The 15,287-nt window shown below is 38.1% G+C and overlaps 1 protein-coding gene across 1 annotated transcript in view; it reads right to left on the reverse strand.

Annotated features, from left to right (window-relative positions):
- Positions 1-311: 311 nt before the first annotated feature.
- Positions 312-15,287, reverse strand: part of cdh13 (cadherin 13, H-cadherin (heart)) — a 376,372-nt gene continuing 361,396 nt past the window's right edge. The window contains exons 13-15 of the mRNA XM_046865279.1: positions 13,644-13,877; positions 12,526-12,744; positions 312-1,451 (exon numbers count right to left, since the gene is read on the reverse strand). Coding sequence (XP_046721235.1) covers positions 1,444-1,451; positions 12,526-12,744; positions 13,644-13,877 — 461 coding nt within the window. The 3' untranslated portion in view covers positions 312-1,443. The remainder of the gene's footprint in view (positions 1,452-12,525; positions 12,745-13,643; positions 13,878-15,287) is intronic.

Below are 15,287 nucleotides of genomic sequence, written 5' to 3' on the forward strand. Positions count from 1 at the left end.
TAGTCCCATTGCTTAATGATGACCCTTATATCATGACAAGGACTGATCAGAGAGCTGAGCTTTATTCTAAGGCCTGGCACATCAACGTGAAATTGCATTTGTTCAACAAAGCTGTCCTCTCCCTGTGGAATTTCCTCATTTTCAATTCATTACCTCACCATTAGGATCCATTTGCTTTTCAACATTACAATGTAAGCGCACTCATATTTTTATGCTGTTGGTTCAGAAAAGAAGAAAATTACGCTGCACAAAGATACCTTAAGCTGAACTTGAATAAATAAATAATAATAAAAAAAAAAAATCCAAAGTGGTGGGAAGTACAGTAACGGCTTTATTAAATTAGTGCAAAAGACACACATAACTCATTCATAACGTCATTGTTTACTTTGCTTTATAAGGACTTAAGGGGTCTTTCCAAAAAATCCACAAACATTTTGTTATTTTTTTTTCTTTCTTTTTTTTTTATCCACTTCTCACAAGCGCAAAATACGAACCGACAAACCGACAGCCTTGTTTGGCCTCTCTGTGGGGGGGACGGGCAGGACGCTGAGACAAGTGTCATACCAACAGAGCCATGAAAACACAGGTTAGACAGACAAACAGTCTGCAAACCAGTGTAGGACTCCAGATTCAACTAAACATTGTTGGGAAAACAAAACAAAAAAAAACCTGAAGTTAATACATGAAAAAATAGGAAATACATCAACAGCGATGAAAACAGTGTCTAAAATATGCAAAAATTATCCCGTTTTTTTGTCTTTTATTTGGGAGGGGTAATTGACCGCAGTCAAATTACATAAGTTAATTAAGAAATTTGTACAATGGTAAAAAATAAAAATATATATAGTGTACCCCCCACCATTTCACAACTGTTACTATAAAGATATATTCCACTCCATAACAACTAATGCAATAAAAACCAAAAGAAAAAAATAAAGACTCCAGAGATTTGACTTTAAACTTTGAAGGCTTTTGGCTACCACCTTGCCCTAAGAAACCACAGTCACGGCAGACTAAACACGCCTTACGTCCTCGCCTTACATTAGTAAACAAAGTCGTACAGTACTCTTTAACCAGAGACAAATAAAATACATCAGAAAGTCTAATTGCTTTTCCCCCCATCCGGTACATCCTTATCCAGTGAGAGTATCTCAGGCAGTAGCATCCATGACAGTGTCCAGTGATATGAGAGAGAAAGATGAGGCAGGAAAGGAATAAAGGAATAAGAGTAAGAGAGAGACAGAGAAAAAGAGAGAGAGAGAGAGAGAGAAAGGGAGGGGGAGACTGGGAAATTTTGATGGTGCTGGACGAAATAAATTGAGGCCTGGAGTTAAAGGTGTCTTCTGAAATGTGGTGAACGATCCTTGTCAGTTGCCTTGGTCTTGGTTTGATGGGGTTCACGGACTGGGAAATGCTCTTCAGTGTGAGTGGGCAACAGACAGATTACAAGCCTGAAAGAGAGAAAAAGAAAGAGAGCAGGAATGTGAGAAAAAAGCCTAAACAGTGGTCATTTTAAGCAGTACTGAGTTTGTAAAAAGATCAAGAGGCATCCATAGACGTATCACTTTAAAGTTCTGATAAAATACTGCTGAAGATCTATCTTTTGACTCTCCTTGGTTCTCCATGGTTCCTTTTGTAAGGGAAATTGTACATGCAATGTACTGTAAACTCAACAAAAATTGTGAATTACTCATAAATGTTTTATTTACTACTTTAATGAATAATACAGTAATAAAATTGTTTTTCAAAAATTTTTTATGTAATTTATTAGTACCAACTTTATTTAAAAATGTTACTCCGAACTTTCGAGCCACTCGTGGCTTCTCGCGGACTATCAAGGTCACGAGTACCGAGGTCCCACTGTATATATATATATATATATATATATATATATATATATATATATATATATATATATATATATATACCTTTGGGAACCCATAAAATATATGAAACCCATGGGAACCCATGTTCTCCTCCTGGTTCTCTGGATTCCTCCCACTAGTAGGTGGATTGGCTAAGATAAATCGCCTATAGGTGTAAATGAGTGTGTGAATGCATGAATGCAAGTATATTCCTGCATAGGTTGAGTTGTATAGGCTCTGTATTCAGTGTGATCCTGACCAGCATGATGCAGTTACTGACAGTGTAAGGGAAAAAGTGCCATATACCTAAAGACTGACTGGTATTTCTCTCTCACAGCATATGCTATGCATAAAATTGAAGCAAACAAATGACTCATGCTGCAAAACGATGGGATAGCAAATATATACATTAAAGTGAAAACCACCAGTAGGAAATGTAGATGGCGACCTTTAGTAACAAATCTCTATCATATAGAATAACTGAGCTTATTTATATTGAGAAATCATTTCGATTTTTGTCCACAAGTCCTATCCCAGAGGAACATCACACTCCATTTCCTTTAATACTGAGATAAAGCTACAGCAAATAAAACAGAACTTTGCTATTGGATACTGGGCTGGCAAATGAATCCACTCATGTACAAAAGTAATACTGAGGGTAGACTTCCCGGATCTTTCACTAGCTCCATTATTATTATTTCTCTCTCCATCTTCCACTCTCTGTCTCTTTCTCTCTCTCTTGCTCTCTTGTTTTGTTTTTTTTTTTCTCCTGAGCTGCATTCACAAAATGAGATTAAGGACCAGTTTTGAAAAATGCAAGCTGTAATTTTGTGAGACGTTCCGAAATGAATTGGCCTGTAGGCCAGAGAAATGCTAGACTGATCGAAGCGTGCCAGATCTGATGGGGGGAATATTTAATAGGAAGAGCTATTGATTTCCCCCTCTTTTTATGTGTTTTTTTTTCCATCGAGCCACTTCTGTGTTTTCGGACCTAAGTGAATCTGAAAGGGAAATAAAAATTGAACACTGCTTAGAAGCACAGAGAAAATCTCCTCTGTTTCAAAAAAATGCCTTTTGCAAATGTAATGAGTCTCCTGCACCCCTTTATTCACGCTTAGAGACCCAGACACACACAAGGTAATTCTTTTTTCCTCAGGCAAAAAGAGTGAGCAACAAAAATACATAAGCAAATCAATTTACCTCACTTCTCCAAGATGCAATGAAGTCAGGCAAGAAACAAATAATCCAACACACACACACACACACACACACACACACACACACACACACACACACACACACACACATACAGAGGAGAGAAGTGCAGACCCGGCATCTGCCGCTGATCTGAAACGTGGAGAAAATGAACGATTGAGGGAGCAGGATGGAAGGGTGTTTGATCTAATTAGGATCATCCTGAATGGAAGAAAGTAGTTGTGGCAGCAGTCAGCTAGAGTTGAAGCAAACATGATAACATGTGACCCCTTTGCTCCAGCACAGCAGCCCGCTCACGTAATACACAATCTTTCTTCCTTTTCACAGACTGTCTCTCTGTCGTTGTTAAAATAACATATAACAGCAGATGGCTGTCAAAGTTGGCGTTGAGGGACCTCGGCTAACTTTCATCTTTATAACTTTACACTCAACCACACAGAAAATATCCAGCTACACCACACTAAAGCTGCTCAAAACTTTAAACAATTCCTCTTCACTAATCCAAGGCAAAATGTCCATTTTCTTCTACCAAAAATTAGGCTTCCCAATGAAACCACCACAAATCCCTTTCAACTTGATATTAATTAAGTGAAAAAAAGGGTCACAATGAGGTGCACCATGTGTACCACAGAGAGATTAACAAAAAGGAAATGCTGCGAAATGTCATTCTGATGGATTTGTTTCCTTCAAGATATGGTTCCTCTGTAGTTGGAGTAGATTAAAAGGGTAAAAGCGGTTGTTTTGGTAGAAAAGGGGATTTAAAACTTAAGTGGTATGCCGGTGGCTCAGTTGTGTGATGGATAGAGCTTGGACTTATTTCCCTGTTTGTGGATTAATTACATTTCAGCCCTCCAAGAATCTTTTATCAGATTACCATTGGCTTTAAAAGTCTTGCTCAGTTCAGATCTACTGCTTCCCAGTGCCCACACACTACCCTGTCAGTATATTCAGGTTAAAATCATAGTAAAACTAGCATATAGTTATTGGGGTTCTTTTTATTAGCTCATAATAGATCATGAGAAGTGAAAACAAGTTAGAGTAAATAAAAGTACAGTAGATATTTAAAGTTTAGTTGAATGGAAATAACTAGGGTCCCCTGGTGGTCTAGTGGTTAGGACGCGGCGCTCTCAATGCTGCGGCCTGGGTTTGATCCCCGGTCAGGGAACCAACCCCAGCCATTAGGGTTGCACAAGCCTTAGTGCCGGTCCCAAGCCCGGATAAATGGGGAGGGTTGTGTTAGGAAGGGCATCCAGCGTAAAAACATGTGCCAAATCAAACATGCGGATGGTCCGCTGTGGCGACCCCTAATGGGAGAAGCCGAAAGAAAGTTTTGGGTCCCTGGTGGTCTAGTGGTTAGGATGCGGCGCTCTCACCGCTGCAGCCTGGGTTCGATCCCCGGTCAGGGAACCAAACCCAGCCACTCTTAGTGCCGGTCCCAAGCCTGGATAAATGGGGAGGGTTGCGTTAGGAAGGGCATCCACCATAAAAACATGTGCCAAATCAAACATGCGGATGATCCGCTGTGGCGACCCCTGATGGGAGAAGCCGAAAGAAAGTTTTTAGTTGAATGGAAATAACTATACTTCTGCTTATACAGATTTATGTAAAATGCATCATTGCATATGCATATTTACCATTTGTGTTTTCAGAACAGGATGTAGACACTTATTTAAATAACAAATTTAAATAAATTGACAGAATTCCACATTTAAAAGTTAACAAGCGCTTTGTTTGTTGTGGTGAGGTAAAAAGATTGAACATATGTTTTTTTTAGTATTTGTGGCTAGTCATATGTCATTTACATCTCCTCGTTCTTTAAAAGCAGGAAGGCCTTTAACATGTTTATTGGTGAGTCGATACACGTACTTTATATTGACCGAAGCTCAAATGTTTTGACAGACTGAAAAATTACCAGGTGACTTTTTCTTTTTCTTCGGTTAGGTTTTGCCCATGATCTCCTCAGATTCTCGTTCTACCTGACAGAAGGAAAATGATCCTCTATGCTCTTCTGCTGTTATAACCACCCACCTTAATGTTTGATGTTTTGTACGTTCTGAGACACACTTGATGCTCAGAAAGAGTGCTTTTTCTAAGTTATTATAGACTTCCTGTCAGCTGAGACCAGTCTGCTACACTGATCTGTCTCATCAGCAAGGTGTTTCAGGCTGCAAACCATCCACACAGGATTTTTTTTTGTTTTTCACTTTGTAAACTCAAGAGACTGTTGTGTGTAAAAATCCCAGGAGATCAACAGTTTTTGAAATACTCGCACAAACCCATCCATGCCATGACAACAATCACCGTGATCATATTTTATCCCCTTTTCTGTTATTTAATGCAAACATTAACTGATGCTTTTGATCTGTGTTTTGTTCTGTGCAAAAGTTTTATGCAGTTGTGAAAAAATGTGACAGAGTGAGAATGCTTTTAAAAATAAATGTGTTAATTTATTTTTAATAATTATTAAAATGGAAAGTAAATGAACAGAAGAAAAAGCCAAATCAAATCAATATTTGGCATGACTACACTTTGGCTTTTTATTCTTACTTTTGCACATGTTGTACATTTTGTAGGATCAGTCAGATGTATGATTGAAACCATGCAGGCACTAATGATCATGAATTTCATACTGTATTTAGATTAAAATGCAGTCATTAACTGACATAGAAAGACAGTTTCATATCACAGGTCACACACCATGTCAAGTCTGAACACAGCAACACGACACAAGGTAGTTATACTGAATTTTTATTTTGAAAAAGCACAAGGAAACTCCTGGACCTCCTGGAGTGTTTAAAGGCTCTGGCATGGAGAAGCTGGTGTTGGATCTGTGATGATCACAAATGTTGAGCTATTTTATGAGTTGCTCAGTAGCTCCTAGTTTTATAACCATAAACACTGTATAAGATTGTAGAAAGAACATTATTATAATCTTATACTCCAGTGCTCATGTTAGTTCTCACTCTCCAGTGTTCTGTATTGTTGAAAGATTTATGATCAAACTCTTGATGTCACCCAAATGAGGATGGGTTCCCCTTTTGAGTCTGGTTCCTCTCAAGGTTTCTTCCTCATAACATCTAAGGGAGTTTTTAACTCGCCACAGTGGCCATGGCTGCTCATCAGGGATAAATACACATCGTTCACCTTGACTGTTGATTTCTGTAAAGCTGCTTTGAGACAATGTCTGTTGTAAAAAGCGCTATAGAAATAAACTTGACTTGACTTGATTTACTTCTCCTTGGCATCGGAACATGTCCAAAAGGCCATCAAAGAACCGGCAAAAACCAGTGGGACCCAGGTACACCCATTTACTATCTGGGGAAGTCTGGCCAGGCGTGGTCTTCATGAAAAAATTGCAGGAGGAAAAAGCCATATATCTGACATGGAAACAAGGCTAAGTGACACAAATATGCACAAAAACATAGGAACTGGGGTGCCAAAAAAGGGCAGCAGGTGCTCTAGTCTGACGAGCCAAAATCAGAAATATTTGGCTGTAGCAAAAAACAAATGGAATGGCTGGAGAGTGATACAATAGTAAGTGGCTGCAGGCAACAGTGAAGCATTGTGGAGGTTTCTTACAAGTTTGGGGGTGCATTTCTGCAAATGGGGTTGGAGATTTGGTCAGGACTTACAGAGTCTCCAATGCTCAGAAACACAGGCAGATATTGTACATCATGCAATACCATTAGCGACGTGTTTGATTGGCCCCAACAGGACAATGACCCCTGTACACACAACCAATATCATTAAAAACTATATTTAAGTTCTAACCTCAACATCATCAAAACTGTCTGTGATTACATGAAGAGGCTGAAGGATTTGAGGCAACCACAGAAGATCTGTGGTTAGTACTCCAATATGTTAGGAACAACCTACCTGTACCTAGAAGTGCAAGTGTATCTAGAAGAATTGATGCTGTTTTGAAGAAAAAGGGTGGTCACACCAAATACTGATTTGATTCGAATTTCTCTTCTGTCCATTTACATACAGTATGATCACGGAAAATTTTGTTTCATTCATTATGATAAAAATAAACTATTAACACTTCTATTTTTGAAAGCATTCTTATTTTACAGCATTTGCCACAAGTGCCTAAAACTTTTGCACAGTACTGTATATTATATATATGAAATCCTTCCCTACTATGGTGTAATGATTATACCTGATGACTGTTTTCCCAGTGCATCTTCCAAGCATACCCACAGGGGGCACTGTTGCTATCTCTGTAGTGCGCGGATTCCACAGTACAGATCTCCATTCACCATTTGTGATCATGTGCACCATTGGGAATCTAGGCTAATATGGGGGGAAGCAGCATAGCTTCATTCGTTTGCATGTGAGATAACCGTATTTGAATTTGTTGACTCTCCATCCACCCTCACAATCTGCTCAGCCTATAACAGGTGCTGATCATTGCTCGGTGGATTGCGGATGACTAGTTACCTGCCTTTTCTTTCTGTCTCCCAAAACCCTTTAGCATGCCAAGATTGGATGTAGTCAACATCGATAGATCACCTCTAATTTCTGAGGGTTTTAAAAAAAATTAAATAAAATGATTGTTTGTTTGTTGTAAAATCAAATCAATTTATTTAAATAGCAACAAACCCACACAGTGGGAACCAACAAAGATAGTGTGTGTGTGTGTTGTAAAGCTTGAACTAATCGGTCATGTTGCACAGTGCTCACGGTGTGCTGCTGTGTGTAATTACAGGGTGGCAGGAATGGGGAAGCTGCAGGACTTGTACTTGGTGCAGAATTTATCAGTGCTGAAAGAGCACCTCTACATCAAGATACTTATGTACCTTCATATGGAACATGTTTGTGCTACTCCCTACACTTATATACATTATTTATGGCTTCACAAAAAGCAAGTGTACTGGAGTGTTTTATCTGTAAGAAGTAGAGGGAAAACAGAAAAATGGATTTTCTCTCAACTGTGGTGATATTCGGCAACACACAAACACACACACCCTCTCTCTTTTTTAAACGAAATGGCTACTTAGAGTTGGATGAAAGGGAATCTCTGTTCAGGATCAGTAGAGCTGTCTGCAGTTCACTTCCTGAAGAACTGGATGCACCCAAACACCCTCTGCTGACTCGATGACTGCTTTTATACTTGGTTGGTTCTAATATTTAGCCTAAACCCAGGATCAATTCCAGGTTTATTGAAGATGGAAGAGGATGATATCATCCATGTTTATTAGACACTGATGATTTTTTATTTATGGGTATGCGCGTGTGTGTGTGTTTGTGTGTGTGTGCGTGTGTAAGTGTATATTTGCGACTTTTCATTTGGAACCGGACTAAGCCGCGAGTGGCTCAAAAGTTCGAAGTAACATTTCAAAACAGAGTTTGTACTAATCAATTACATAAAAATTGTATTATTTATTTAAAGTAGTAAATAAAACATTTATGAGAAGTATTTCACAATTTTTACTTACTGTAAACATAAATACAGTTCCCCTTGAAAAAGGAACCATCAAAGAGTCAAAACCTCTATGAGGGGTCAAAGAACATAAAATATATATATACTGTACCAACCAGGCACAATTTTATGACCACTGACAGGTGAAGTGAAAAACACTATCTCTTCATCATGGATTCTGTTAGTGAATATAGTAAGCCGTAAGTAAACATTTTGTTATCAAAGTTGAAGTGTTAGAAGCAGGACAAATGGGAAGCGTGAAGATTTGATTGAGTTTGAGGAGCTCTTTTGGGGTGTTCCTGGTCTGCAGTGGTCAGTATCTTCAAACATGGTCCAAGGAAAGAACAGTGGTGAACCGGAGACAGGGTCTATATACATATCTTTTTTACACCCCAAATGTGTGTATAATTATATATACATACACATGAGCATCTCCAATACCCACCCAATTATTACAGAGCCAATATTAAAGAGTGTTAATATTAATATTTGGAGAGTGTTAGTCATCAGTGTAGTAGTGTAGATTTGCAGGCTGCCTGACAAAGTGAATCGCACTGTCCTCCAAGGATAAAGCAAAAGAAAAAAGAAATTACACTAAAACCGAAGAACGGCAGAATGCTTCGAATTTAACATTTACACACCAACAGTGCAATGACTAAGTAAATTAAAGTACATTTTGAAAATGGTTATTCAGATCATAAATAAATAACAGAGGCAGGCCGTTAGCACCAGCAAGGCCTTCTCTCCTGGCCTAAACTCTACCAGAATCAATGAGTTACATTTACTGTATATATTTTGTCAATTAATATGTATGAATATGCATTGTGTGTATTATTTCATAGTGTTTCTATTGGTTGTACCGCTTTTTGGAGTGTAAGTTTAGGGTTAGAGTTTCTATCCAATCAGATTTCTACCAGCACTTTAAGTGTTGCCGTGGTTAATCGTATGCTCTTCACAGTCAGCACTGTGGGCTGTTGTAAAGCCAAATTCATGTTTCTTGAAGCTGTAACTTTAACTAATCAGATTGTGACTTGCTCAATCTGAGGCCCTTTAGCCGGTGCAAAATAACGTCTGCATTTTTGCATCCTTTGATTGGATGGTAGGAACGCACTAGTCACAGCTCGCAAAACACATCTGCAGCAAACTGCACAAGCACAAATCTATTCACTTGGATTTAACAGCTGTTTTTTATTTCACAGTGGCTGACACAGGAAAAGAACTTGATTTGGTCCCAGATATATTTACAAGGCCATTTTCAAGGCGGACCTTTCAAGAGAAGCTCGACATTGTGAAGAAACGTCAGCCAAAAGAGCTCAAAAGAGTTGTTAAGCTTTTCATGAACAGTTTATACTTTTGTAGGTTTTTTTCCTGTAGAATTTGCACAAGAACGCAAGGACAAGCCTAATGCACAAAAAAATGCACGAAAACCTCATTTTATGAAGTTAATATTGATGTTTCTGCAAAAGATGATGTATGCAGGTTTTGCAGCTGTGACTTCAGTGAAAGGAGACTTGGGGGATTGTTTAATTTGGTTTCTTGCTTTAGTAATGACATTCATTCTCTTAGCATGAGATACCTGTCTGTGATGCAGCGCTGTTATACTGTATAATATTGATGGTTTCTATAGGTGTCGCATCATAATAATGTTATTAAGAGGTGAATTGATTCAGGTCAGACGCCACTGAAGACAATGGTGTGAAATGCACAGCACACCACTGGAACATACTGTAGATGAAAAGCTATATGTTTGTGTTTGTGGTAGTAAGCAGACATATGATGGTGTAGATATGATGTGAGAGATGATGACTGATTAGAGGAGTGATAACAGAATAGTGAAACAGCAAGAATTGAAGACAGACATTGATAGAGACAAAGATAAAGTGTCATTGGAGAGAGAGAGAGAGCATATGATGCCTGTAGGTCATGTTGGGCCTCTCAATGTCTCCATTGTGCCATGGAATACAGATGGAGCCCTTTTCTACTTGAACCAGGCCTTGGGAATGAAAGTTGGCTATAGAGCATATCACGCACTCTCTCACACACACACACACACACACACACACACACACACACACACACACACACACACACACAGACAGACACACACACACAAAGTCTAATAAAATGTGATATACAGTTATAGCAGTGATTTATATAAATGCATGCACACATACACTTAGACACACACAGGATCATACTTGGACAAGCACATAGACCAAACATAGTCCAAAAACCTTGGCAGAACACAAATCTTAAACATTTTAAATCTATTTCTCCACTAAATCAACTGAGAAATAGATCCATTATGGCCCCCTTTCATGAGTAGGGTAAATTATTCATGCAACTGCAAATAATATAAATGAGATATACTGCTTATATGATGGGTTATAAACAAGGGAATGGGTAGGCTGGGCAACAAACAGACACAGACACAGACACACACACACACACACACACACACACACACACACATACACACACACACACACACACAATTATTGATGTAATGTAGCAAGGAAATTGCAGAATTTTGAATTCTGTCATAAAACTGTTGCAGCTTTTATGGGTGCTTATTATACACCAAGTCACTTTACCTCTATTCTGACAAGAATGAGTAGAGAGAAATTTACTGTCAAATGTCATAAAATATAAAGACTAGCGCTATCTCAGCTAACAGTACATCCAGACAGCTTTAACAAATTACCTAAGTCTGTAGGGAAAATTTCTTCCCCTACAATACAGTTGATAAATAGTATATAAAAATATAGATACTAAAGACATTATATATATGCAAGCCTATAAACTATTCATAATCATATCATTACCATAACATTTACTTCAGCCTAGAGACAACTTCTTTTTTTTTTATAATTTACAGGGAGGATGTATTAAAAATATTATGCAAATGTATTCAGAATTTAACCCAAAGGCCTCAGCAAACAGTGGTTTCTCCGGCCCTGAAGAGCTAGGCTTGCTGCCAGTAAACAAGCTAAGGGTCCGAGAGGGGCCATGAATAGCCAAAAGGCCCAAACTGGGGAGACTTTCATACTGCTTACAAAAGTGCAGCCAAAATAAGGAAGAAAGGAATTTGGTGCCTTTGGAGAAATGAAGTGCGCATGGGTTATTGTAGTCTAGGAAAGGTTAGCTTTTAGGAATACATAAACGCCTGTAATAACTGTGGAATTACACTTAAACTACAATGTAACTAGAATGCAACTACTACCTATGTGTGCCTTGTTGGGGTGGATTATATATTGAATAGAATAAAACAACAACAACAACAACAACAACAACAACAAAAGATTCGGCAGTGTGATGTGGTATGAATTTACTGTTGCCATCCAGAAGTTGATTATTTTCCATGAACATTCCATTCCAAAGTGTTTAATTCCTCTAACACCACAGATTTACATTCTTTAACTCACATTCGATCTCGCTCACACTCTCTTCTTCTCTCCACAAAGCCAAGGCCAGAACATTCGCTGCCCTGAATAATCTTTTCCTGACCCACTGACATTTCCTAAGCACTGACACTAAAGTCTCCTTTAACCATAGTTTGACCATAGTAATGCTTATATTTATTTATTTTTGGTTTAATACATGTATCAATAATAATATTAATAGTCACATTTCACATGCAACTCTGAGTAAATGAAATATATCTATAGAAATGAATTAAATGTATTAAATGACAGCTTCAATATGAAGCTTCAATGACAGCTTTAATATGAATTTGAGAACTGAACTACAGCTGGGATGACGGTCAGAATGGCTGTTCCAGAAAAAAAACAATCAACAATGAAATTTGAGAATTCCTGAAAAAAACTCATTTTCTGAAATAACCCATAGTTGCATCTGCAGTGAAGAAGTGAATGGTACTTCCTTTCTCCTGTACATTGGTTTTTCCTTTGTCGCTACAATGCTCTTGGTGCTTTGTATTGTAAACCATTCTAGAAGTTTCCACAGATTTTACTTGTTTACACCCATTTATTTACTTCTACATTATAGAATGGTACTCACAGAGCATGGAGGACAGGAGCAAGCCGAGCAGCAGCAGCAGGTTTGTTCGAAGAGAGCCTACTCCATTGCAGTCCATTCTGTTCTTCTTACAGGTGCACACCTGCACTTTGAGCTCTGTGTTGTTTGTGAGTGGTGGGAAACCGGAGTCAGTCAGGACCAGGGGCAGGTTGTAATTGGCTCGCTTCAGACTGTGCAGCAGCATGATCTGTGAATGTGTGTCTGTGGGAGAAGACAGTGAGTTTATGAAAACACACATGCACATGCAGGCATGCCTGTATCCTGAAACTCTTCCCAGTCTTATTTCCTCCCTGTCAATCATACAGAATGTTTGAGGTCAGGATTTACTCTCCGTCTGTCAGTGCAGAAGCCTGAAGCGTTGCTTCTCTTCACTTCTAGTTTGTTCTCTTTTCTCCTGTTCTACTCTTATATATCTGTTCTTTCTCTCTTCTGTTCTTTTCTGTCCAGATCTGTTATCTATTGTTCTAGTGTCTTCTGTTCTTTTCTGTCCAGATCTATTTTCTACAGTTCTAGAATCTTCTGTTCTCCATTGTTCGCTACTGTTCTGTTCTTTACATTTTCTTTATTCTCGTCTATGTTTTCTAATTTGTTCTCTTTTTTTTTTCTATTCTGTTCCATCCTGTTGTTTTCTGTTCATTTATTCATATTTTCTTTCTTCTATTTCATTCCCATATGTTTTCGGTTTTGTTTCAGCTGGGTACTTCTTTTCCCCGCTCCAAGACAAGAAATTATAATTTTAACACAACAGATAAGTGTCAGATATTAATAGCACTGTCGTCAGAATTATTTTCCGTGTTCTCTTACTGTGTTGCTGCCTTTAACATGTTCCTTTGTTTCAAACACTCACCTCCACTATCAATTTAAAGCACAAGCACGCACAAAAAAAATAATAAATAAATATATATAAATATAAATATAAATATATATATATATATATATATATATATATATATATATATATATATATATATATATAAATCTTTGTTTAGTTTTAAAGGCCTTATCAACTCTGTCGCTATTCATTTATTTTGACACAATTATTAAATGAAAGCTTTCACTAGATGATCAGGGTTTGTGTGTGGATCTAAACTGTGACTTACTATTAATCTTGGACATCCTCCACGTCTTCTCCAGACCCAACTGTTTCCCGAGCTCAATCTTAAAGGGGTCTGTGTTGGGGTGGATATCTTTGTCTCGTGCACCTATCACTGCCACGTTCACCTCCTTGGCATCTTCACATACCCGTACTACCGAGGGCACCACGTAGGGCGCATTGTCGTTTTCGTCCTCCAGATTGATGATCAGTGTACCGGTGCCTGTAGCAGGAGGGTTACCTGGGACAAAAAATAGATTAGAAATGAGTGATTTTCTTTATAGAAGAATAGTTGAGGATAGCAAACAAAAAACCATAATAAAATAGTATTACAGTAATCTTTCAAAGCAACTGAAATGAAATATAAGCAAATACTTTCTTAAAAAGCTGTAAAAAATCGACCTTATTTTTTATACTGCAAAACTGAGGCATGGAAAACTGTGTTCGTAATTTACCACAGAATTAAAAGGACCAAGGTAATTAAACTTGAACTTAAATGTGGCATGTGACTGTTAACACCTATAAATAATGAAATATTATAACATGAGTATACTATAGAAGAAAGGATAGAGACTTTTCCAGTTATATGTTGTTTTTCCCCAAACTATTAGAGGTAAACAATAGTATAGGATGTCTTTGGATGTGGCAGCATCAAAATGTCCCTTCACTTGTGCTAGAAAGCCAGCTTCATGGGTTGGAATGGAAGATCTTGAATGGCCTGCTATAGAGCTCTGACCTCAACCCCACTGAACACCTTTGGGACTGAACGCTGACTGCACCCCAGGACTGCTCACCTAACATCAGTACCTCATTATACTAATGCCCTTGTGTCTGAATGAGCACAAATCTCCATATCCACACTTTAAAATCCAGTGGAACATCTTTCTAGAAAAGTGGAAGTTATTATAATAGCAAATGGGAAGAGGTGTCCACAAACTTTTGTGAAAATAGTGTACTGTAATTCTTTCTTCTTTCTGTGCCTCTGCTTTATCTATATTTTAATCCTTGCTGTTCAACACATTTAGCCTGAATAAAGCCTCGGACCTTTTTACATTTTTCTTTACAAGATAAATCAGTTGCTGAGGTTTGAAATACACTTGAGAGCAGTGCCTAATATTTACAGCTGGCTTTCTGTGCTGTCTTAATCAAGTAAGGTTAAGCTAAAAGGCTAAAACAAGCATGTATAAAACCACAGAGAGAAAACATTGACAACAACCATTTCAATATATATATATATATATATATATATATTTCTTTCTGTTTTATCTGCTGTACAAATTGCTGCTATGACACAATTCTCATATAGACCGCAACCATACATGAAAACAATTGTTTGCGGCTCTATAACCCAAAACCACCATTACAGTGAAGCTGCAGAAAGAATCAAATGTCTGTTTTTCATGAGCAAATACGAAAAACTCATTTCATCACACCTTCCCTGAACATTCATCTTGATTTGGTTTAATAGAAAACAACAGAGCACAAGCCGTGTTCAGTTCCAACCGCAGGGAATCATGAATCATGTGGGTCATGCCTGAGAGTTGTTGTGCGGTTCGTATGAGGTTTTGTCAGCATCTGTACCTGCTCTCGAAGCTACTAACGACAAAATGAACTGCAATACATAAGATCCTCAGTCAACCCCTTGGCAGCT

Source organism: Silurus meridionalis, chromosome 13 (assembly GCF_014805685.1).
Source record: "Silurus meridionalis isolate SWU-2019-XX chromosome 13, ASM1480568v1, whole genome shotgun sequence".
NCBI lineage: Eukaryota > Metazoa > Chordata > Actinopteri > Siluriformes > Siluridae > Silurus > Silurus meridionalis.